The sequence below is a fragment of the Globicephala melas genome, chromosome 9, assembly GCF_963455315.2.
Source record: "Globicephala melas chromosome 9, mGloMel1.2, whole genome shotgun sequence".
NCBI classification, from domain to species: Eukaryota; Metazoa; Chordata; class Mammalia; order Artiodactyla; family Delphinidae; genus Globicephala; species Globicephala melas.
Window position 1 is genome coordinate 98,816,846 of NC_083322.1, and position 25,475 is coordinate 98,842,320.

The following is a 25,475-nucleotide window of genomic DNA, read 5'->3' on the forward strand; positions in this document are numbered from 1 at the left end:
GGGATGTGATAGGAAAGATGCAAGTAATTGATGATGTTCTTATTTGTAAGTTGGGGAAAAGCCGGGGAGGGGTAAGATATTAAGCCAACTTCTTGACAGGACCTCTGACTTGGTAGCAGTCTTTACTAAGCAAGATGTCTTATTCCAACAATTTCAGACAATTTACTAGCAAGAGGATGCTCTTTATTCTATATTGTTTAGGAATGAAAACTCCAAAATACATGAGGCCATGGGCGCAGTGCCTCCTCGTTTCTTGTTCTGTAGTAAATGGTCATCATAACTACTCATGCTGTGTTCTGTCAGATGGAGTAAGTTGGGGAGACTAAGAGGTAGAGAGTGAAAACTGAGCTGCAGGATGCAAGAGATGACAAAGTCACAAGAGGAAGTTTGTTTTTAAGTTTGTTTTAGTGAATAAATGCATTAAGGTGCTTGACAAGTTGGCTGTTGCACCTCCAGGCAGCAAATCAGAATTCCAGGTGGGAAGTGGGCCCAGCCGGCTGGGGCCTGAAGCACAGACAATTTGCGGACTCTAGTGGATGGGCCACTCCTGTATGGAAAGAGGCAGGAATAACCCAGAGCGTACCCAAGTCTGGCACAACTGAGTAGAATTCAAACCCAAGTCAAGAGAACGGGAAGGGAGCAAAAGAAGGGAGGGTCCTTCTTCTTGACCTTTCCTCTAGAACCACAGACATAGAGAAGCACCTGGGCAGGGAGGTGGAGAGGGTGGGGCTGGCCCATCACAGGGCTGGATGCAGAGGAGGCTGATGAACAAGCAGAGGTGAGCAGAAGCCGAGGACTGTGTTAGCCTCTCTTCCCCAGGCTGCAGGCTCCCCTTCCAGCCATGTTGCCTCAACTGGGGTCAGTTTTGACAGGACCTGGTCACGTCCACCAAGGGCGGGGTGGACTAGAGAGACTCACCCCACCCCGAGGGTGGGGGCTAGACTTAGTTGTCCTGCTCTGAGCCTTGGTCTCAGAATTCCTGGACTATACCTGGAGGCAGTTCTGGGTCACTGCATGTCTCCTAAGTCCCAGCTTTCCTCTCTGATGCTGCGTCCGCCTGGGCCATGCAATCAGCTGTGCCTTGGTTTATTGGCTGCCTTCTAGCTTCCTCCTGAGGCTGCTGCCTAGCCCTGCACCTTGACCCACTTAGCTGGGCCCACACACCCTGTTCCAGTTTTCCAGTCCCTGCTCTATGGGTTGGGCTCTGCTCTTCATGTCACCATTAGCTTTCCAGGGTTCTGCTCCACACTGGGTAGAACATGCTGGGTAACTGTAGGATTCCAACATCCCTGGCATCCTTAGCATTCTGGGAACACATCCCAGCCATTGGGCATTCCGTACATCAAGCCTCCATTGCCACCTGGCCTGATGGAGTTGTGATGAGACTACTGGTCACCGCCCTGTTGACTTTGTACCTTTCCCATTGTCCTGTTTCCCCACAGATTTCTCCTTGTTGCACGCACTGGCTGTTCTCTATCTGACAGCATCTCCTCTCTCTTATTTTCTTCTGTAGTAGCCCAGTTGTCTAGGTGGCAGAGAGTCCTTGATTCTGGGAGGGTGAGCGACTACTCCAGCCCAAATGGATGAAGCACGATGGCCCTAGAAAGGTTTCGGTACCGTTGCTGCCCTCGGTCAGTGTTCTGACAGATGATAGACAATCAAACATCTAGACTTTCTGATCCAAAGGCACTTACTTGACATTCCTCTTTACCTATTTACCCTTTCCCCACCTTCTTTCCTGGAATTCTGGCTTGCCATCTGGAGGTATAGCAGCCGTCCTGCAAACTAGGATGATAATGAAAGCCAACGCCGTGAGGATTGTTGTTGTTGCAAGGGAGAGTCTGGTGCTCCTTTTTGTTTGAGGCCTGGAAGTCTTGGATTTTAGGCTGTTTTCTGACAAAGGGGAAGGTCTTCGACAGAGGGGAAGGTGTCTCCTGCTGAAAACGTGCGGTGGTCTGAAGCCTGCGTGGCTCCAGGGAAGGGGGACCCTGATGGGCTTGGCAGGCACTCGGGGTGTGGGGCACTTTTCCTCTGGCCCCCGGAGGAGAAGACACGGTCGTGTGGGTTGATTCTGTAGTCTGGAGGCGGCTCAGTACCACCCTGGAAGCCAACAGCATCCATGAGTTCTTCTCGGAAAGATGGCCCTGGCTATGACGGAACCTGCCAAGATTTTTCAGAATCCTCACTGCCACCGCCTCCTGCTGATTTATATGGGGATGTGTTATTCTGCCAGGAAAACCAGAGAAGCATTTTTAAGGCTTTTTAGGAATCCCATGAACCTCCTACCGCTTAAGTCCCAGGGCTGCTCCTTGGGTTTCCAGGCTCTGTGGGTGGCGTGGGCAGCAGAGCCACTGAGAATGTTTCCCTCACTTTTCTCACCAAGTGCTGGGACTTTGGGTACACTGGGAGGTTGCAGGGCAGATGTGAGCAGCTGGTGATGAGGGCAGCAGACCCGATGGGTGTGCCTTAGCCCCAGAAGTGCCTGCTGAGGAGCGTGCGGCTAAGGAAACTGCCTCATTGGGAGGATGTGTGGTCCAGCACCAGAGAGGGAACAATGCTGTTGAAACTCGGAAAGCTGAGAGTAAAAATACCCCGGAGACAGACAAAAATATGAGAAAGCATTTTTATGTCCTTAGGGAAAAGGAAGACCTAAAATAAGATGCTCAAAGCAAAAACCATAAAGAAAAAATAAATTTGTATAAACAAAGTTAAAATTATGTTTACCAATGGTAATAGTTACCATATAAACTGTATGTGACTAGAAAACTGAAAATGAGAATCCAGGGTATGTAATGAACTCCTAAATGTCAATAAAAAGAAGACAGACAACCCAATAGAAAAAGGTCACAAACATAATTGGAATGTGTAATAAAATAAGAAAAATAAATATGTGTATATATATTTTAATGTTTGTTTATCTTTATTATATGTTTTACTTACAATAAGCATTTTATATGCAGATATAAAAATTTTAAAATGCCCGTCTTCACTAGGAAAATGCAAAACCACAAACAAAGAAAGCAAAAACAAAAACAGGACTTCCCTGGTGGCACAGTGGTTAAGAATCTGCCTACCAATGCAGGGGACATGGGTTCGATCCCTGGTCCAGGAAGACCCCACATGCCGTGGAGCAACTGGGCCTGTGCGCCACAACTACTGAGCCTGTGCTCTAGAGCCCGCGGGACACAACTACTGAGCCCACATGCCACAACTACTGAAGCCCGTGCGCCTAGGGCCTGTGCTCCACAACAAGAGAAGCCACTGCAATGGGAAGACCACGCACCACAATGAAGAGTAGCCCCCACTCACCGCAGCTAGAGAAAGCCCACGCGCAGCAACGAAGACCCAACGCAGCCAAAAAAAAAAAAAGTAAAAAACAAACCAGCTATTTAATGTTCATTGAATTGACACAAATTATAAAGTTTGATAATATTAAGAATTGGCAAGGATGTTAAGAAACAGGCCTCTTATATTCTTCTGGCAATTTGACAGTATGTATTTAAAGTATCCCATGATTTGACAAGCAATTCCCTTTTGCTGTACCCCTGAGAGAGCCTTGCAGAGGTGCACAGGAGGGCATATAAAATAATATCCGTTGCAAAATTGTTTGTAATAGTGAAAGACTTGAGGGACTTCCCTGGTCGTGCAGTGGTTGGGAGTCCACCTGCCAATGCAGAGTACACGGGTTCGAGCCCTGGTCCAGGAAGATCCCACATGCTGCGGAGCAACTAAGCCCGTGAGCCACAACTACTGAGCCTGTGCTCTAGAGCCCACGAGCCACAACTACTGAAGCCCATGTGCCACAACTACTGAAGCCCATGTGCCTAGAGCCCGTGCTCCGCAACAAGAGAAGCCACTGCATTGAGAAGCCAGCGCACCGCAACGAAGAGTAGACCCCACTCGCCACAACTAGAGAAAGCCCGCCCGCAGCAACAAAGACCCAACTCAGCCAAAAAAAAAAAAAAAAAAAAAAAGTGAAAGACTGGAAACAAGCTACCAAAGGGCTATCAACAAAGGGACAGTGGCTTAAAAAAAAACGGTATGGTTACACTATGGAGTACTATGCAATATTTAGATAGAATTGGCTGAATTTCTATGTCATAATGGAGAGAGGTTTGCAAAACGTATTACTGAGGGAAAAGAGCAAGCTACTGAATTATAGAGGAACTACCCCTCCTCACCAAAAAAAAAAAAGAGAGAAAAATCCATTGCCATCGGCAATATTTGACTCTTTTAAAAGAGGGATGAATTCACATTACATGGGTATAGTATTAAAGGCTATCTACCAGAATTGCAGCATTTATTCAGGGACAGGAGTGCAGTGACACAGCAGTCACAGAGCCCTGGAGGGGCTGGTAAAAGGGAGACTCAGTGAGGAGGTTTCAGGGGTCCTTAGGATAAGCAAATACCCCCCGAGAAAAGGGAGCCACCTGCAGAATCCACCGTGGCTGTCCTGGGAATTCCTGGGGGCCTTCAGATTTAGGTATTTTAAAATCATCTGTGTCATCACAGGAAAGGGGGGGACATAAGAAACAAGCTGTAGGCTCTGGGGGAGAGCAGGGCTTTGTTAGCTTTGTTCCCATCACATTTCCAGGGTCCAGAGCAGTTCCTGGCCCATGGTAGGTGCTCAGTAATGTTTGCTGAACAAATGAATGAATGAATGAAAACCTCCTAGTGGTAAGATCTGAACAAGTAGTTTCGACCCGGCGAATACAGGATTTATTTAAAATGCGCTTCCCTTTCCTTTGGGACGATCCTTTTATTGTTTTCAAAGGATGCTCCGCTTCTGTATCTCCTGCGTTCCAGTCTGTACTTTTTAGACTAAAGGATATCATCTTAGCTCCCACATTGGTTGTTTTGTTTATTTGCTTGCCCTTTGTCAGGCTCTGTGGTTTCACCTTGGCCATAACCGTTCCGGTTGTCAGGATGTCCTCTGGCAGCTGAGGGCGAGGCGTCCCCAGGTGTGGCTTCTGGCCAGCTTTCTCATGGTATGGTATTGCCGATGGCAATGGATTTTTTTTTTTTGGTGAGGAAGGGTAGTTCCTATATTTATAATTCGATAGCTTGCTCTTTTCCCTCAGCAATATGGTTTGGAAACCTCTCTCCATTTTGACGTAGGAATTCAGCTAATTCTATCTAAATATTGCACAGTATTCCATAGTGTAACCATACCTTGTTCTGACGGTGTGGTCCCACAAGTGTGCGCGCGCGCGCGTGTGTATGCGTGCCTTCAACTTTACTTGCTGTGGGACACCAGCCTTAGTGTCTTCACAGCTCTCAACACCTTTCTTGGCACAGAGTAGGGCCATAAATATTTGCTGCAATGAGCCGGTGTCCTTCATTGCTGGTGTATACTCTGTGGGCCTGTCACTCTCAGGGGGCCCAGAATGACCGTATCCCAGGGTTGCTTGCTTTGACTTTGTGTCTGGAGCCCAGGCAGTATGCAGCTGACCCCGAGGAAATACCCCAGCTCTGTGGGCTCTGGTCCCAAACAAGGCTGACGTGATTTTTCCTATGTCCAAAACAGTAGTATAATGCAGCATTTTAAATGTTTCTTCATCTGTAATATGGGAAAATCATTTTTCTCTCTTAGTGTAGATATGCACTTAGCACAGCATCTGATCTATGTTAAAAATCAATATATATTACCAATGATTATTGTTTCTTTAGTTAATTCTTTCACTAGCCCAAGTATTCATTAGCACTTTACTAGTGCGTTCCTTTTGGTTAGTGTAATGGATGAAGCTTGGAATCCTCTTTTACTCTTGGATGTCAGCCGGCCTTTTTCAACTTGGGTACCGAGAGAGAATTTAGCTCTATAGGAAGAAATCTAAGCGATTATTGTCTTGATTCTCCCAAGGATGGTGCATAACTGCACAATTCTAGAAGGGCAGGGAGAAGTTTTTTGTTACATATAGTGGATTCCTGCATTAAGGCTAAATTCTTTGGTGGAACTGGGTTGAGACTGGCTTTGGGATGTGCTGCTTGAAGTGCATATATTTAAGGAAACTCTTCCTAGCATCCCCCTGCTCCAACTCACTTTTTAAAACACATTCCAAATCTTTCTGTTGCCAGTTCCTGTAGCCAGTAAACTTAAAAATATGGTTCTGTTTCTTAAGCATTAAAAAGTTATGTATTGAAACTTTGACCTATAATGGCAAAGGCTTGGATACTTAGATCAGTATCTCATTTAAAGAAACAAGATCCAAACAGAAATTCCAGGGCATACTTGGATCTCGCTTAAACTGTAAACACATGTAAACATGTGCTCTCACTAAAGTCTTTTATCCTCCCTGAGCCTCTTGCATCCTAAAGTGAAGAAGGCTCTCTGTTATAGACTGAATGTTTGTGTCCCCCCCAATCCATACATTGAAAGCCTGACCTCCAGTTAACGATGGTGTTTGGAGAAGGGGCCTCTGGGAGGTAGGGTTAGGTCAGGTAGTGAGGGTGGGGCCCTTGTGACGGGATTAGTGTCCTTATAAGAAGAGGCACCAGAGAACTCACTCTCTCCCTCTGTCTGCCTCATGAGGACACAGTGAGGAGGCTTCTCTCTGTAAGGCCTAGAAGAGGCCTCTCTACCTTTGCTTTGATCTTGGATTTGTCAGCCCCAAGATCTGTGAGAAATAAATGTCTGCTGTTTAAACCACTCAGTCTGTGGTGTGTTTTTATGGCAGCCCAAGCTGACTAAGACGCCCTCACTGTGGAGGGGCTCTGTCACCCCATCCTCAGTGATTGAGGAACCTGCATGCTCAGCCCAACTGCCTGCTGGCCACATCCTCCCGCTGCCCGCAGTGCCCCAGCACTGCTTTCTCCTTCCACTGACCTGTTCTCAGGAGACAGTACCACAAGGATTTTGTTCTGGGGAGAGAGAGCAGGGAGAAGAGAAAACAAAACAAGAAATTGCTAAATGTTTTGTTGTGAGTGGAGGGAAGGGAACTGACATACATTAAATTTTGTCCCAACACAACTGCCAAAGTAATATATATTCATTATAAAAGCCAAACAACACAGAAATATAGAAAATAAAAAGTGAAATTCCCTCCTTGCCACTTTATTATTTCACATACCGCTCCCTACTCACCACCCGTCTCCACCATTAATGGGCTGACACTAATATTTCCAGATGGTTTCCAGATTGTGTGCACACACACCCACATACACACACACTCAAAGGTAGGTATATACACGAACATAAGCTTTTAAAAATAACAAAAATGTTATTCAGCAATTTGCTTTATTTCATCTAGAACTATATAATGAGCATTTATCCTGTTCTTTGTTACAACTGCTCAGAATTCCATACTATGGGTGCTCCATGATTTATTTAATAATTTCCTTTTTGATGGATATTAAGCATTTAAAAATTTTTTTTCTCTATTACAAATAATGTTTTACTGAACATTTTCATTCCTATATCTTTGTATAGTTGTTTGAATATTTGTCTTAGCTCAGATAGCCAAAACAAAACACTGCAGACTCGGGGCTTAAACAACAGACATGGATTTCACACAGTTCTGGAGGCTGGGAGTGTGAGATAAGGGGCCAGCGTGGTCAGGTTCTGGTGGGAACTCTTCCTGGTTGGCAGACGGCTGCCTTCTCGCCATGTCATCGTGTGGCAGAGAGCGTGTGAGCTCTGGTCTCTCTCCTCTTGTAAGGACACTAATCCCGCTATGGGGTCTCAGCCTCCTGATCTCACTTAACCCTAACTACCTCCCAAAGGCCCCATCTCCAAATTCCAGAACGAGAGCTTCAACATGAATTTTGGGGGGGAGAGATGTTCAGTCAATAACAGTATTTTAATAGAGTTTATTTCTACAAGTGAAATTGCCGTATCAGAGGATATACACATTTAAACTTTTTATTGTCCTCCAAAAAGTTTATGACACTTTATATTCCTACCAAAATGTGTGGTGAAAAGTGTTTATTGTTTCATTTTAATTGGCATTTTCTTGACTGTTAGTGAGCTTGAGTTACATTTTCATAAGTGTTATGAGTGATTTGTAATTTCTCCATGAATTATCCATTTATATGCTGTCAAAATTTTAGTAGGGTGTTTAACTATTTTTTATGAGTCCATTGGAATTCTTCATATTTTAAGATATTAATCCCTGATATATCTCAAGTTTTTTCTCCTTATATGAATTTTGATTTTTTTTACTGCTATTTCTTTCTTTAAAAACTAAAAAGAAGGGGATTCCTGCCCCTAGCATGCACCTCCCCAGAATGGTGCCCTGCCAACATCCCCAACAGACGTTTTCTGCATCCTCTGGGACCCGCAGGGTTGAGGATTCCCCAGAGTCGGCCCAGGTCCATGCAGTCCATCCTCTCTGGCTGAGGCAGCATGAAGTCCTTGGGGTTTTACAAGGCCAGGACCTGGCTGTGGATGTGGGAAGCCAGCCCATCAGAACACAAGAAGTATTTAAAGCATGTGATGAAGATAACAAAGGCTATCTAAGCAGAGAGTACTTTAAAGTTGCTGTTGTAATGCTGTTTGTGTACAAGCCCTCCAAGCTGTGTGGCTGACAGGGTCTTGGTGCTCTGGCTGAGGCCTGAGCCTCTGAGGTGGGAGAGCCGAGTTCAGGACATTGGACCACCAGAGACCTCCTGACCCCATGTAATATCAATCAGCAAGAGCTCTCCCAGAGACCTCCATCTCAATGCTAAGTCCCAGCTCCACTCAACGACTAGTAAGCTCCAGTGCTGGACACCCTATGCCACACAACTAGCAAGACAGGTACATAACACCACCCATTAGCAGAGAGCCTGCCTAAAATCATACTAAGTTCACAGACACCCCAAAACACACCACTGGACACGGTCCAGCCCACCAGAAAGACAAGATCCAGCCTCATCCAACAGAACACAGGCACCAGTCCCCTCCACCAGGAAGCCTACACAACCCACTGAACCAACTTTACCCACTGGGGATAGACACCAAAAACAACGGGAACTGCGAACGTGCAGCCTGTGAAAAGGAGACTCCAAACACAGTAAGTTAAGCAAAATGAGAAAACAGAGAAGTACGCAGCAGATGAAGGAGCAACGTAAAAACCCACCAGACCAAACAAATGAAGAGGAAATAGGCAGTCTCCCTATTACTAAAGAATTCAGAGTAATGATAGTAAAGATGATCCAAAATCTTGGAAATAGAATGGAGAAAATACAAGAAACGTTTAACAAGGACCTAGAAGAACTAAAGAGCAAACAAACAATGATGAACAACACAATAAATGAAATTAAAAATTCTCTAGAAGGAATCAATAGCAGAATAACTGAGGCAGAAGAATGGGTAAGTGACCTGGAAGATAAAATAGTGGAAATAACTACCACAGAGGAGAATAAAGAAAAAAAGAATGAAAAGAATTGAGGACAGTCTCAGAGACCTCTGGGACAACATTAAACACACCAACATTTGGATTATAGAGGTCCCAGAAGAAGAGAAAGAAAAAAGGGACTGAGAAAATACTTGAAGAGATTATAGTTGAAAACTTCCCTAATATGGGAAAGGAAATAGTCAATCAGGTCCAGGAAGCACAGAGAGTCCCGTACAGGATAAATCCAAGGAGAAACACACCAAGACACATATTATAATCAAACTATCAAAAAATAAATACAAAGAAAAAATATTAAAAGCAGCAAGGACAAAGCAACAAATAACATACAAGGGAATCCCCATAAGGTTAACAGCTGCACTTTCAGCAGAAACTCTGCATGCCAGAAGGGAGTGGCAGGACATATTTAAAGTGATGAAAGGGAAAATCCTACAACCAAGATTACTTTACCCAGCAAGGATCTCATTCAGATTCAACGGAGAAATTAAAAACTTTACAGACAAGCAAAAGCTAAGAGAATTCAGTACCACCAAACCAGCTCTACAACAAATGCTAAAGGAACTTCTCTAGACAGGAAACACAAGAGAAGGAAAAAGCCTACAATAACAGACCCAAAACAATTAAGAACATGGTAATAGGAAAATACATATTGATAATTACCGTAAACGTGAATGGATTAAACGCTCCAACCAAAAGACATAGACTAGCTGAATGGATACAAAAACAAGACCCGTGTATACGCTGTCTACAAGAGACCCACTTCAGACCTAGGGACACATACAGACTGAAAGTGAGGGGATGGAAGAAGATATTCCATGCAAATGGAAATCAAAAGAAAGCTGTAGTAGCAATTTCCATATCAGACAAAATAGACTTTAAAATAAAGACTATTAAGACAAAGAAGGACACTACATAATGATCAAGGGATCAATCCAAGAAGAAGATATAACAATCGTAAATATTTATGCACCCAACATAGGAGCACCTCAATACATAAAGGCAAATGCTAACAGCTATAAAAGAAGAAATCGACAGTAAAACAATAACAGTGGGGGACTTTAACACCTCACTTTCACCAGTGCACAGATCACCCAAAAGGAAAATAAATAAGGAAACACAAGCTTTAAATGATACATTAAACAAGATAGACTTAATTGATATTTATAGGACATTCCATCCCAAAACAATAGAATACACTTTCTTCTCATGTGCTCATGGAACATTCTCCAGGATAGATCATATCTTGGGTCACAAATCAAGCCTTCCTAATTTTACAAAAATTGAAATCGTATCAAGTATCTTTTCCAACCACAATGCTATGAGACTAGATATCAATTACAGGAAAAAAAATAAAAAATACAAACACATGGAGGCTAAACAATATGCTACTAAACAACCAAGAGATCACTGAAGAAATCCAAGAGCAAATCAAAAAATACCTAGAAACAAATGACAATGAAAACACGATGGCCCAAAACCTACGGGATGCAGCAAAAGCAGTTCTAAGAGGGAAGTTTATAGCAATACAACCCTACCTCAAGAAACAAGAAAAATCTCAAAAAAAACCCCCCCAAAAATCCCAACCTAACCTTACACCTAAAGCAATTAGAGAAGGAAGAACAAAAACCCCCCAAAGTTAGCAGAAGGAAAGAAATTATAAAGATCAGATCAGAAAGAAATGAAGGGAACAATAGTAAAGAACAATAAAACTAAAAGCTGGTTCTTTGAGAAGATAAACAAAATTGATAAACCATTAGACAGACTCATCAAGAAAAAAAGGGCGAAGACTCAAATCAATAGAATTAGAAATGAAAAAGGAGAAGTAAAAACTGACACTGCAGAAATACAAAGGATCACGAGCGATTACTACAAGCCACTATATGCCAATAAAGTGGACAACCTGGAAGAAATGGACAAATTCTTAGAAAAGCACAACCTTCTGAGACTGAACCAGGAAGGAATAGAAAATATAAAGAGACCAATCAAAAGCACTGAAATTGACACTGTGATTAAAAATCTTGCAACAAACAAAAGCCCAGGACCAGATGGATTCAAAGGCGAATTCTATCAAACATTAAGAGAAGAGCTAACACCTATCCTTCTCAAACTCTTCCAAAATATAGCAGAGGGAGGAACACTCCCAAACTCATTCTACGAGTCCACCATCACCCTGATACCAAAACCAGACAAAGATGTTACAAAAAAAGAAAACTACAGTCCAATATCACTGATGAACATAGATGCAAAAATCCTCAACAAAATACTAGCACACAAAGCCAGCAGCACATTAAAAGGATCATACACCACAATCAAGTGGTGTTTAGCCCAGGAATGCAAGGATTCTTCAATATCTGCAAATCAATCAATGTAATACATCATATTAACAAATTGAGGGATAAAAACCATATGATAATCTCAATCGATACAGAAAAAGCTTTTGACAAAATTCAACACCCATTTATGATAAAAACCCTACAGAAAGTAGGCATAGAGGGAACTTACCTTAACATAATAAAGGCCATATATGACAAACCCACAGCCAACATCGTTCTCAATGGTGAAAAACTGAAACCATTTCCACTAAGAACAGGAACAAGACAAGGTTGCCCACTCTCACCACTGTTATTCAACGTAGTTTTTGAAGTTTTAGCCACAGCAATCAGAGACAAAAAAGAAATAAAAGGAATCCAAATCGGAAAAGAAGAAGTAAAACTGTCATTGTTTGCAGATGACATGATACTATACATAGAGAATCCTAAAGATGCTACCAGAAAACTACTATAGCTAATCCATGTATTTGGTAAAGTTGCAGGATACAAAATTAATGCACAGAAATCTCTTGCATTCCTATACACTAATGGTGAAAAATCTGAAAGAGAAATTAAGGAAACACTCCCATCTACAATTGCAATAAAAAGAATACCTAGGAATAAACCTACCTAAGGAGACAAAAGACCTGTATGCAGAAAACTGTAAGACACTGATGAAAGGGATTAAAGATGATACAAACAGATGGAGACAGACACCATGTTCTTGGATTGGAAGAATCAACATTGTGAAAATGACTATACTACCCAAAGCAATCTACAGATTCAGTGCAATCCCTATCAAACCACCAATGGCATTTTTCACAGAACTAGAACAAAAAATTTCACAAGTTCTATGGAAACACAAAAGACCCCGGATAGCCAAAGCAATCTTGAGAAAGAAAAAAGGAGTTGGAGGAATCAGGCTCCCTGACTTCAGACTATACTACAAAGCTACAGTAATCAAGAAAATATGGTACTGACATAAAACCAGAAATGTAGATCAATGGAACAGGATAGAAAGCCTAGAGATAAACCCACGCACATATGGTCACCTTATCTTTGATAAAGGAGGCAAGAATATACAATGGAGAAAAGAAGGCCTCTTCAATAAGTGGTGCTTGGAAAACTGGACAGCTACATGTAAAAGAATGAAGTTCTTTAGTCCATCTGGAATTTGAAATAGAGCTCTAATTAATTTTCTAATTAATTTATTTATAATTAAATGTGTAAAAGTTTTCTCCAAAATCATTCATTGGGGAGCCTTTTATTCCTCCACTATCTGGAAATGTCATCACTATCACATGCTGTACTTCCATGTACACGTCTGTTTCCAAAATTTCTAATTTTTTTCCTTTAATTATTTCCTGTAGCTACATTGGTCCTATGCAGCTTTAATTATTTTAGTTTTATGCAGTGTATTTTTATATCGTTGATATCACTACCCAATTGTTTTCCAAATGTTCCTGGCTACTGTCATGCGTTTTCTTTTTTGGATTCCAAGTTCTAAAACTTCTGCTTCTCAAAATAATGATTGAAATTTTCAGTTGACTTTATATAATAATTAGGAGAGAATTGGTATTTTTACAAGATTAAGTCCTCATATCCATGAATACAGTATATCTTTTAAGTCTTCTTTTATGCCTCAGCAAAGTTCTATAGTTTTTGTTTTCATACTGTTCTTGCACATTTAAGTTTATATTCAGCTATTCTGTAGTTTTAGTGCTATTTTAAATGGGATTCTTTTCCATTACATTGTCTAATTAATGATTGATGGTATGCAGGATTAGTGACACTTACAGGTGGCCACCCTACTGAGTTTTCTCATTTTATTAATGTTGGTTAATAATGTTTTCAGCCAGTTGTTTGGGGTCAGCAAACTTCTTCTGTGAAGGGACTGATAGGAAATATTTTTGGCTTTGCTGGTCATAGGAGCCCTGTTGCAGCTACTCAGATCTGCCACTGCAGTGTAGAAGCAGCCGTAGGCAATAAAGGAATAGATGAGACCATGTTCCAATAAAACTTTATTTACAAAAACAGGCTGCTGGCTGGATTTGACTATTGGACATGGGACAGGGTTTGCTGACTATATTCTAAGGATGCAAATATATTGTATATGAATAATATGCTTTTCCTTGTCTCCAAAACAGTGGATTTCAGAAGAGTGTTGAATAATAGGCATGATAAAAGTCACTCTTGTCTTGTTCTTATTTAAGGTGTTGGTATCTCACCATTAAGTTCAATGTTTCTTATTAAATTTTTGGCAGATATCTTTACCCAGTTAAAAGTGTTTTCATCTATTCCTAGGTTACTAAGAGATTTTAACAGCAGTGTAATTGAATTTTAGCAAATGCCATGTATCTCTTAATATTCACATTTTCCCTATTATTTCTTCATGAATATAAACAAAATATCTTATAATGAACTGTCCTTGAATTAATGGAAGAAATGATTCCATTTCCTGTATTTCATTAAAGATTTCTATATCTGCATTCATAAATGAAGCCATAATTTTCTTTCTATAATATTTCTTTGATTTTTTAGTACTATTCTAACTTTTGTAGAATGAATTGGGAAACTTCCCATCTTTTTTTATGCTCTGAAATATTTTAAATGATATCAAAATTAACTATTCTTTGCAGGTTTGCTAGAACACCCAGAAATTATTTGGGTTTAGTGAACTTTTTCAGTGATGGGCTGTGCCGTTTCCATCTCCTCTGTTACTCATTGATCTTTATGAAGCAGGGTCCTCCCAGCACCTCTTTGCCCCCTATGGCTAAAGCCTGTGTGCTGCGTGGGATCCGTTCTACTTAGACTTGCTGTTGTGGAAACTGGTCAGCTGAGTGGACGTGAGAGCAGAAGAAACCCGTCATAGGTTAAAATGTCTCCCCCATTTCTGTTTGAGTTCCGGAATGGTTAAATTATACAATAAGGAAAGACAGAGGAGAAGCAGAAAAGGCAGAAAAGGCAAGCTCTTTAGAGATAAAGTAAGTGGTAAGGAGAGGCCCTGAGCCGCTCCGGAGTAGAAAAGAGGGCGGGTACCCCTCCAACTTCTACTTCCACCCAGAGGGCGCAGGGCTAGATTGTTAAAGGGCATCACTGGTTCAAGGAAAGAAGGGATTTTGCACTTTGGAAAATTCGATGGGCGTTTAAGGCTCCTGGAAACCTTGGGCTTTCCGCTCCCTGCTGAGTTGTCAGGTTGCCTTTGCTGGGGCCACACCAGCTTCAGCTCCGGGTGTTGGGGACCCTGGCTTGTAGTGCTCTCTAGCTCCCTCCCCCTCACCACCCTCGGATCCCTGGATACATCCTTTCCTGGGGGCGGGGTAGGAGGTAGGCAGAGCGCCCCTGCAGCCTGCCCTCTGTCTTCATGCTCAGGTGCTGGTCCCCTAGGAATTCCTTGCCCAAGCGGCCCGGCTGACAGCACCTTATGGTGCAGACCACCTGGAGAGGTGGGGGGCCACCTGCTGTGCGTGGGGCTGAGCCACAGGTGAGACAGCGTGGTTGACGCACGGCTCCCGTCTGTCCTGCTCTGCGACCTGCACGCGTGATGTGCCTTGACGGGACAGCTCTGTGCTTGGGCTCATCGGGGTTGACTTTCAGGCATGGAGTGAAAGATGTATTTTTGTTTTCTTTAGAACCTAATATCCAGCTTTTCTAGCTCAGTGTCCAGGGCAGGAGGAAGAGGCTGCAGGCAGAAGCCGTAGCGGACCTCAGCGTGGGCCTGGCCGCCCTTGCACTGTTGTCTCCCAGGGCGCCGTGCCTGCCTGGCGGGCCGGAGGGCAAGGCTCCTTCAAGGTACATATTTACAAACTACAAATGGATGCCCTCAGGCTCTTTATTATGTTTTGTTTACTGTGTTTTTGAGGCCAGGGCAAAAATTAGATGTGATCTTACGGCTTTTCTACCCAAGTTTTTAAATGTCCTCTCCTGGGTGTGAAGGAAGGAACTGGATGGCCTGGAGGACGAGCCAGGATACGACACAACCTGGAGAACCGGCTCAGGAGGACTTGCCCACGCCCTGAACAAGCGGAAAACCCAGGGGAGAACCGTCTCATCGTTTTCAAACCCTCCTATTCTTGGGAAAGCTTTTCTCTCTCCAGAGAGCTGTGATGACTTTGCCTTTGTGATTCCAAAGGCAGAATCCCTTCAAGCTGAAACCCCATGTGCACTGCGCTTCAGCTAGGGTTCCGGGGGTGGGGGCGGGGGAGAGCGGGCTGCTGCTGCGTTTGCCCTGAGGTGGGGATGGAAGCCATGACCTTCCCGTGGGGGTGACATTTCAGGCTCCAGGCAGCCGGGGCCCCAGCACTGTCCCTGTCTGCCTCCCCCTTCTCTCCGTGAGGGTTCAGCCCTGATGGAAGGCTGTGAGCTCTAAGAGGCCCAGGGCACCGAGCACACTAGGGGCTGGGGACTCGGGAGGCCAGGGAGGCCTGGGGGTCCCACAGCGACCCGGAGAGGTCCCTGGATCCGCTTATGCTTCCGGAACCTGGTTATCCTGCAGTCCTGCTGCCACCTGAGTGACAGATGCCCCTCAGCCTGTGCTGCACGCAGGTGACAAATGATCTCCGGGAAGCACCGCACCAAACAAAGCTGCGCCTCCCCTGGAAGTGACGGGCGCCTACGCGGCCAGCATCAGGGAGATTGTGACACGGGGAGCCTGGGCGGTGGCCTCGGGAGGGTGGCACAGCTCCGGGTGACTGCGCCCCCTGCCTGGGCGCTCCCTCCCACCACCCGCTGCCCCTTACGGCCAGTTCAGATGACCGACCCCCTCCGGTTCCCTGAGCCGCTCAAGGATTTAACCTCAACACAGCATCTTCCCTCAGCGCTGCTGGTTTCCTCCACGGGCGAGTGAGGAAATGGCGCAGGGTGGGCAGGCAGGTCTTCCCCGTGGTACGGGGGGCGATGGGGAGAGAGTTGGAGCAGCTGGGCCCGACGCCCGAGCACAGGGTTGTGGTTTGTGAACGTCTCTGACTTTCAGTGTTTATTACGGAGCAGAATCGCAACAACAAACTTCTGGTGTCCCGAGGAAACACAACCTTGCTACAGACTCATCTCTTCCACAAGGAGGCCTCTCTCGGAGGAGATCTGGGAAGGGGAGATCTTGGGAGGTGTGCCCTGCACGACACGGCATTGAGACGGCTCCACTCGCTGAAGCGTATCAGGCCCTACGGTGTAGACGGCGGGAGCGGGAAGCCTGGGGAGCAGAGGGCATACGGTAACTCTCCATAATTTCTCCTCGGTTTTGCAGTTGTTGAAACTCAAACTGCTCTAAAAATAAAGTTTATTAATGAACGTTAAAAAGTTGTCAGGAAAGAGCATCTACAGTAGGTCAGATATGATTAATAACTAATATCAACACTGCATTAACAGGAATGCAATATTATTTTTTATAAGGTAAGTATGAGTAACGAACAATGAATAGTATACATCTAATTTTTTAATACTCCATATACAATCAACATGTTTTGATCAACAGTGTAAACCATATAAAAGAAAACCTTGCTTTCCATTTGTACAAATATTGCTTTCATCATAGCAAAACTTTACAATGTTAAAACGTACCATAGATAGAGGCTATAAAAAGTATTGCTTGTTTCAAAACGAAGTTATTGGTGTCTGAGGCTAATCAGTTACATCATCACCTCTAGTATCAGTCATCAGATCCATAGCATGTCTTTGTTTCCAAGAGTGTATATTAGACAGCAAGATTACTCTGTAGCCAAATTAAGTCAAAAGGGTTTCTGTTTTTAAAAAAATAAATAAGTAAACGCACCTAAAAGTGTGTAGTTTTATCTACCAGGTGATAGGGTGGGGATTTTTAGTACTTCTGCTGGCAATTCAGATGGGAATGTGTAATCTCGGAAGGCATATTGTGCTTGTGGAAGAGAAAACAGTACTAATTGCTTCAGATTTTATCCCAGATGTAATATAGAAAAAAAATGTAAGACGTGTTTCTTAAAGCAAGCATCCTCTCATTGGCTCTGGTTTTTACCAACGCCATCCAACTACTCATGCAGTCTCCTTGCCGGCTCCCTCTGTGGCTAACTGCTTCCCTCCTCCCTGGGCAATAAAGGATGCACAGCGGCTCCAGGCAGGGCAGCCAGCTGGTTGCACAAGCAGCAAGGATGCTCACGATCAGTCCACTTTCAGTGGAAGACATGGAAAAAAGGGGTCTGTTCTGTATTTCCTTTTGGCCCTCTCCCCTCTAGTGCTTGGGCACGTGCCCTGGACCCTCCCCATCCAGCCAGGTTCCTGACGCTCGGCAAGTGATGCTGGGTTTTTTAAAAAATTAATTTATTTAATTAATTTATTTTTGGCTGTGTTGGGTCTTCGTTGCTGCACACAGGCTTTCTCTAGTTGTGGCGAGCGGGGGCTACTCTTCGTTGCGGTGCAGAGGTTTCTCATTGCGGTGGCTTCTCTTGTTGCCCAGCAGGGGCTCTAGGCTCACAGGCTCAGTAGTCGTGGCTCGTGGGCTCTAGAGCACAGGCTCAGTAGTTGTGGCGCACGGGCTTAGGTGTTCTGTGGTATGTGGGATCTTCCCAGACCAGGGCTGGAACCCATGCCCCCTGCATTGGCAGGTGGATTCTTAACCACTGCACCACCAGGGAAGTCCGATGCTGGGGTGTTTGTGCTTGGGACTTCTCTCAGTCCTCAGGTGTCTACAACTGCAGAATCTGCCTGCGAGTCCACACACCTGTGGCTAATCCCTAGGCAGGTGGTTCTCAGCCTTGGCTGCACATCAGAATGATTTTAGGAGTTTTACGAAGTATAGATCCTGGGTTTCGCTGGCCTGAGGCACGGCTGGGCCTCAAGATTTCAAGAGCTCCCCCCTCGATTTCACTGTGCAGCCGGCGTTGAGAACCCCATCCCTAGGGTGTGGGAACGGCTTAGTTTGGAAGACCTTTGGTGGCATTCATCAAACATGCTAAACATTATTAGGGCTCTGCTGGTATTTCTCGTCTATATTGTAATTGCATATCAATGGTAAATACAAAAATAAAATCCTTTGCATCAAAGTCAGATTGGGATAGAGAAACCAACAAAGTGCTCCGCTATTGTTTTTCCCACATTTACAGGGTCCCGTTGGCAGATGGGTGGAGCATGGCATGCAGCTGAAGTTGTGTATTAGTCGTAACAGCGATTCTTTCCCACTGAACTGCCCCAGAGTCAAATGAACCTGCTTCAGACCAAGAAACTAAACGTGCTTTCCACCTTTTTCTCACTTTATAGATATAAAAACGAGTCTCCTCTTCATCAGGACAACGACCTAGCCTAGCTCTGCAATGATGTTGTGCCTTTTTATGAGAGAGAAGAGAATTTCCTCTTGTTTCAGTCAAATCCCTTTAAACAAAAATTTCCGTTTCAAATTTTGATTCTCTTGCAGTCTTTCTAAGGTAAGCTATTTCTTTTAGTAGAAAAGTGAGTTTTCCTATAAATACACCTTACAAAGTTCAGTGCTGAAAAAAGTTACAAAAATAGGCTTACGTTTAAAAATCTTGTTGGCATGTGTCTTTAATAGTAAAAAATCTGTGCTCCTGATGCAGCCGGTGTGATTGGTGACAGAGGTAGGGGTTTCTATTCACTAAGGTTTTACAGCCCCAGCAAAGAAAAAACACAGATCCTTATGTTGTAATAATGTGCTCGTCACCAGGAGAGAAATGCAGAGTAGATGTTAAGGGCAAGTTCAACAGCTGTTGCTTTGGGTGAGCAGCTCATTCCCTGCAGCAGGAGATGGATTTTTCTAATACTTCTTAGGAAATGAAACTGTCCAGGGCTTTCTCAAGGCTCAGATTTGGGTATCTGCCACTTTCAGGATCAGTTAGCTGCTGGTGACAAGGAATTAGAGGCTTCTGGAATGGCCACCAGTGGCTGAGTCTCCAGGCACACCAGGGACTGTGGGCTCGTTCTGGCCCTGCCTCAGGAATCTCTTCCACACACACAGTTTCTCTGATTCTGCCCTGACTTGGGGGCACGGTGTAGACGCCTAGGCTTGTACAAGGGAAGGTGACTTTAGAGATGAGGGTTTCAGCTCCGGTTGCCCATTACAGTCACATGGGGAGCCCGTAGAATTCCCATTCACTTGGTCCTTTTGAGCTCACAGGGGGTCCTGGTGGGCAGCAAGGGTGAGAACCGTGGCACTGAAAGCGAGCAGCCGCATCCTATACGCTGAGCACGCCACGAGCGGGAGGCCGCCGGCCCAGGGCTGAGTCTCCCCTGCAGAGCCTTTCCTTAGCACGGCTGCTTCCCAAACTCTGGTGCTCAGTAGAGTCACCTGGGGGAGCTCTGAAACTCCCTGGGCCCAGGCTGCCCTGAGGCAAATTCAGACCCTTTTTCGTTGGGACCCAGGAGACTCCCAAGGGCAGCCAGCCTGAGAACCACGACCTTTGTGCTTCTGCAATTCATGGTTCACGTCTGTCTGCAGTGGGGGCGGGGGAGGACTAAAGCTCAAAATTAAGAACTTTCAACAAATACCTAAGCCTTAGTGTCAGCTGGAATGCAACCTGCTGTCTCCACCACTGTGCCCCTAGCTGTAGAATCAGTGACAACTCGGACCAGAGCAAACCTAGAGTTTGGAAGATTCGCCTGTCTTCCTGAGGTGACAGAACAATTTTTCGTAGCGTGTGACAACAGGGACTCCTTAAAGATTATGTGAGAAGATGTGTGTCAGGCCCACTGGACAGCTGACCCTGGAATGACTCAGGCTGGGGTGCTGACCCTTCTGAGCAGTGGACCCGCCAGTAACTTTAGCAAGTCGGCGCTCTGCAGCCTCCGGTTCTTTATGTGAGGATTCAGCCAGCTGGGGCTCGCGTAGAACTGCCATGTTCACTAGGGAAAAAATCCATGCCTAAAGAGACCCGCACCCATGTTGTTCAAGGGTCAGCTGTAAATGTTAGCCTCCGACTCTTACTTCCCCCTGACCTGTGTCCAAAGGCCTGGTCTGGAGCTGAGCCGTGGGGAAGGGTTCCAGGGATGGCTGGGGAGGAAACAGAAGACAGGCTCTCTGTGGGACCTCGGGGCCTCGTGTCAACTAGGAGGAACCAAAGGGGTGAGCGTTAAGCCCTGAGGTCTGGCCAGTCAGAGCCATGATGTGGGAATCCTGGAGCCCTGGGAGCCCCCCTCCTGACCTCCCAGGGACCCCCGGACTGGACTCAGGCTCTCTTGGGCTCTGAAGCATCTACAGGCCCCCCTGCACCTCCTTGGACAGACATAGTGAGACCATTCTAGGAAACAATCTTTAAGAGAATTTAGCAACTACATTTTATGCAGGAAAACTGAAATACAAAGAAGAAAAAAGCTGAATAGTTCCCGCTGTTTTATTATGTTATAGTAAAGTATTTCAAATTACAAAAATACTAGGGTTTTAGCGCTACAGTTGGACCAGCACCCTGTGGTCCTCCCTCACCATCTGTTTCCTGACAAGTAAGTGACAGCAGAATGTGAATCGTTGTGTTTCTCAGGGCTGGATAAGTCGTGGGCTAAAGTATTTATGTTCTGAGGTGAATAAATAATGAAAGTGGTTTACTGACAAGGACATAAAATTTCAGATTCTTAAGAGGTGTTGTTTAATCTTTCCTCAAATCATTTTCAAATCCCCCGTGGGGACGGACCCGAAGGGCCCCTGGGGAATGTAACTCCCAGGCCGGAAGGGGCAGTGGGCCTGTAGACCGGCTGCACGAGTGGTTCCTGCGGCAGATGCCTCCGTGGTTGAGGCTCCCTCTGCTGGGAATGCACTTTCCATTTTCCAGTGGCTGACGCCCTGGGGGGGTCTTTTAACCCAACTCCACCACTGTTCCTCCAGGACCCGGTCCCCCTTACTCCCTGCTTTGTGCTGTCACGGTGCTGGGCTGACATGTCACGTCTGGCATGTGTCATATCGTTTTAAGGCTGGCGTTTGTGAGTCAGTTTTCTTCGCTAAATTGTGAATTTCGTGGAATCACGGATTATGTTTTGTTTATCTTCAGTACCTATGCCAGGCTGGTAAGGTGTTCAAGGGTATTTGGAACACGATGTGATGGAATTGAATTGAATATAGTTTATATTTCCACTGAGACAAGATAAAATACTTTGGTAACAAAACTGGGGCCCTGATCCATCTGAGTCAATAAATAACTTAAAAGCTAAAGGAAAATCGTGTATGTGGGATGTGGGATGGGCGGCTGAAAATATTGTCTGAAACACTTCTTCCTGGCTGAGGTGGGTGTTGACTAAGAGTGTTTATAACACTGTCTACCAAGAAGGGTGTTAACAGTCAGGGTGCGGGGACACGGGTGAGAAAATGCTGGTGTCCTAAGCAGCAGGTCCTCCAATTACAGGGAGTTATTTTAAGGGGAAATGGTTTTCTTCTTCTCACATGCCTATAGATGCTATGAAGGCAGTATCATCAAATTAAATTTCATATTTACCGCTTGAATTCCACACGACACAAACTGCTGTCTCTATTCTAAAGCGTGCCAGTGGTGGTGAGGGCGAGACATTTCCGCAGAGCTGCCCCAGAGCCTGGACCCTTCAGCTTACCAAGGGAAGGAGGAGCTTCGGGGCCGCTTGCCAGTGAGGGGCAAAGTACCCTTGGAGGAAAAAAGCCTGGAAGTGAAATAAAAAGAAAACTATCTTCCGTGAGTAGCTTGAACAAATTTTTTTTTTTTTTTGTCAGGGGGAGCTAGAAGTTGTAAGAGCAGCTTCGTTCTTGCAGTCTCCCGATACATGCCTGTCCCCGACCCCCAAAGGACCTGATGTATTTCCTCTGAGACTCACATCTGGGGGATTGGTCCCTTTTTGCACTGTCATTCCATCTCAATTAAAGGCAACTGGTCTGAATGCTGACGAATGAAATATGAGCCGGTCTTGGTTACCGTCCCCTCCTGCTGACAGGGAAAGCATGCTGAATTTCACTGCAGTGGAATGGAAAAGAAACAAATCTGATACTTGTAATTAGAAAACACGGGTCAACCAATGGAGAGTTAAGTACCATGGAGACATTCATATAAAAGTAAGTCTGAGGAAGAATTCTACCCCCTCTGTTTCTTCCTTGCCCAGGAAGAGTTCCAAGTGGCTTATCCTCTTGCACCTGCCGTGATTTGATATAGTACCAATCGGGCCTGCTTAGGATCCAGAGGACTGGTTCGTTATTCAACTGTCTTGCAGTGGAAGAGTCTCCAAGCGGAGCCAATGGAATCAAGTGTTAGCTGGAAGGCTGACCCTTGCTTCTCGGTCACAGGTGGGCCTGGGTCAACTCAGTGCCACAGGTGCTACGAGCAAGACTGTCCCTCATTGGACAAGCCCATTGAGAGCAAAATCAATGACAAAACCCCAGAGGTCCCCAAGCAATAAAACTCCTTAAACATGTTTAGTGTTTTTCAAATATACCTCATTGAAAGGTGAACTTCTGCCCAAATGGACAACATTCTTTCTGGATGCCTTTTGTGGAAGCCTCACAGTCTGAAGACAAAGGAACGTCCCTGCAGCTCCCCTAAGTGCATCCGAGTCGGGGGCACTTGTTGGCTGAAAGATGGGCTGATCACGGCAGATGTGGCCAAACCAGTCCATGGGTCCAAGAGTTAATGTGAATGGCTGACGGGACTGAGTAGCTGCCGTGGCTTGGTCCTGGGGAATGAAGGGGCTGGACTTTTTAGGGCTGAGGCCGTCCACCATGGTCAGGCCCCGGTAAGGTCGCTGCCCGCTGGTGCTACCCTTAGGTATTCTGCATTTTCAGCGGCAGAACCCTTAAAGATGCCATTTGACTTGGCTTCCTTGGGAAGGAAGGCCTGCTGGTAGTCAGGGTTGTCCAGGTTAATTTGGTGACCGCCTTTCTGTGCCCAGAGGGCAGGGCCGTCGAGCACACCGTTGGTGCAGGCGGGATGGGTGGTGTTGAGATACTCAGGGCTGTCCACGGCATTGCTGTGGGAATTCTGGTAGTGAGGGTCTCTGCCTGGAGCCGGGTTTAGAGGCTGATTGTGATAGACGGGGTTCTGGACAGAGCCCGCGGGCCTTTTGGGAATAGACTGGTTTACGTATTCTGAAATTGAAAAGAAATCAGACGTAATCAGCAAAGCATCATCCTAAGCAGGATTCCACGGCTCATTCTGAAGCCGTGAATATTCAGTGAGGCAACGGGTGACTGACAGAAGCAGGGAAGCCTGGGGAGACGACTCTCTGGCTAAAATAAATTGCGCTGTTTTCTGTCCTTCTCAAAGCAATGGGCACGTTTATCGTTTGCCAATTTAAAGTCCTCAGAGGACAGCCTCCCTTGAGGGGTGTGTGTGTGTGTGTGTGTGTGTGTCTGGGGATAAAGCTTAGATTAGGGAAATACATGTTTCACAGGCCAAGAATGGAGCCAGGAGAGAGAACAGAGATCAAATGTGTCACACACACACCCACACATGCTCACACACTGACACATGTATATCTCTGCTGTTTGCTTCAATTTTAGAAAATGTGCAGATTCATTCTATAGACAGCCTGGACATGCCTTGAGCCCCTCAGAGACCCGTGCACACGCCCAGCGGTTTCTGTCGATCGGCCTCTTCCTCCATCCATCGTGTCTGCACGTGTGCCATGGGCCCCACCTCCGGACCAGCTCGAAAGCAGCAGCTGGCCGGGGCACTGGGGACGGGGGCTCAGGGGCATGGCTGCTTCCAGAGTGAGGCACTCACCGGGTGCTGGAAGGAAGGCGTCATCTATGCTGTCCTCGGTCAAGGTGCCAGTGGGGTCTGAGCTGTACCGCTGCAAGAAGCTATCTTCCTGGAGGGGATAGCTCTGCTGGGGAGGAGATGAGGCAAGGTTACTCCAGCCAGTGCCGCTCACTTCGGCGGGCGGTATCAGGATCACCTGACAGCCCGTTCACCTGCAGATAATGATTCAGCAGGTCTAGGAGAGGACCCGCACCACCCACAGGCGGCCCACAGACCCCAGGGCAAGTGGCACGGCCCTGGCCGGGGCCGTCCAGCAGGGCTTTCTGCAATGACAGACATGTTCCGTAGTCTGTGCTCGTCCACGCGGTAGCTACTAACCACATGTGTGAGGAACTGAATTTCAAACTGTAACTTAAGCAGCCACATGTGGCTGGTGGCTGCTGCACTGGTGAGTGTGGGTCTAATCAAGGCTTCACACACCAAGCAACAGCATCACCTGCAAGGTGGGCTCACATACAGACGGCCAGGCCCCTCCCCGCAGATCCTGAGTCAGCAGGTGCGGGGTGCTGGCCCGACCGTTCGCATCTCTAACAACTGCCAGGTCCATGACCTGCACGACGCGCTGTCCTTCAACTCTATCTTCAATAGCATTTTGATAAGTGATAGCTAATTGCTGGCCTTAGGGTAGGGATCAAACAACACAGAAAGGAAAATCCCAGCTTTCTGAGTTAGGGTGGGCATTTCTTATGTCTAATAGAGCCATAGTACAGAGCTGTTATTTAATTCTGCTTTACAGGGGTTGATACCTACCCCGTTTCGATCACCGCAAGCCACAGTGGGTGTGTTGCTGGTGGAGCTCTGAAAAAGAATCACAGCTGTTTACGGTGCACGTGGACGCTCGCCCATCCCCACTGAGAGCAGGACAGCGGGGGGGGGGGGGGGGGGGGCGGGGCTCCGGGAGTGGGCGCGGTTAAAGGGGCTTGATTCCGTCTTGACTCGTTAGCTTTAGAAAAACTAGATTTAGTTCTGACTTAACGCTGTTCCTTAGTGGACCAGAAGAGGGTATGACCCAGTTGTTGCAATGCAGTAAGATAATTAATACACTGAATTGCTTCATTCTGATTTTGCCTTTACCGTCTGGTTAACGTCTACTTCTTTGTCTCTGCGTGAGTTCCACAAGACGGGTATCATTTTTTGCTAAAACTCAACCT

At 45.6% G+C, this 25,475-nt stretch overlaps 1 protein-coding gene across 2 annotated transcripts in view; it reads right to left on the reverse strand.

Moving 5' to 3' along the window:
- Positions 1-16,930: 16,930 nt before the first annotated feature.
- The window catches only part of EGFR (epidermal growth factor receptor), a 188,551-nt gene continuing 180,006 nt past the window's right edge, over positions 16,931-25,475 (reverse strand). The window contains exons 26-28 of one of the 2 annotated variants that reach the window (XM_030871307.2): positions 25,075-25,122; positions 24,286-24,388; positions 16,931-23,648 (exon numbers count right to left, since the gene is read on the reverse strand). In XM_030871307.2, coding sequence (XP_030727167.1) covers positions 23,287-23,648; positions 24,286-24,388; positions 25,075-25,122 — 513 coding nt within the window. In that variant the 3' untranslated portion in view covers positions 16,931-23,286. Of the gene's footprint in view, positions 23,649-24,285; positions 24,392-25,074; positions 25,123-25,475 lie in introns of both variants that reach the window. The other variant, XM_030871306.2, reaches the window with a different exon arrangement.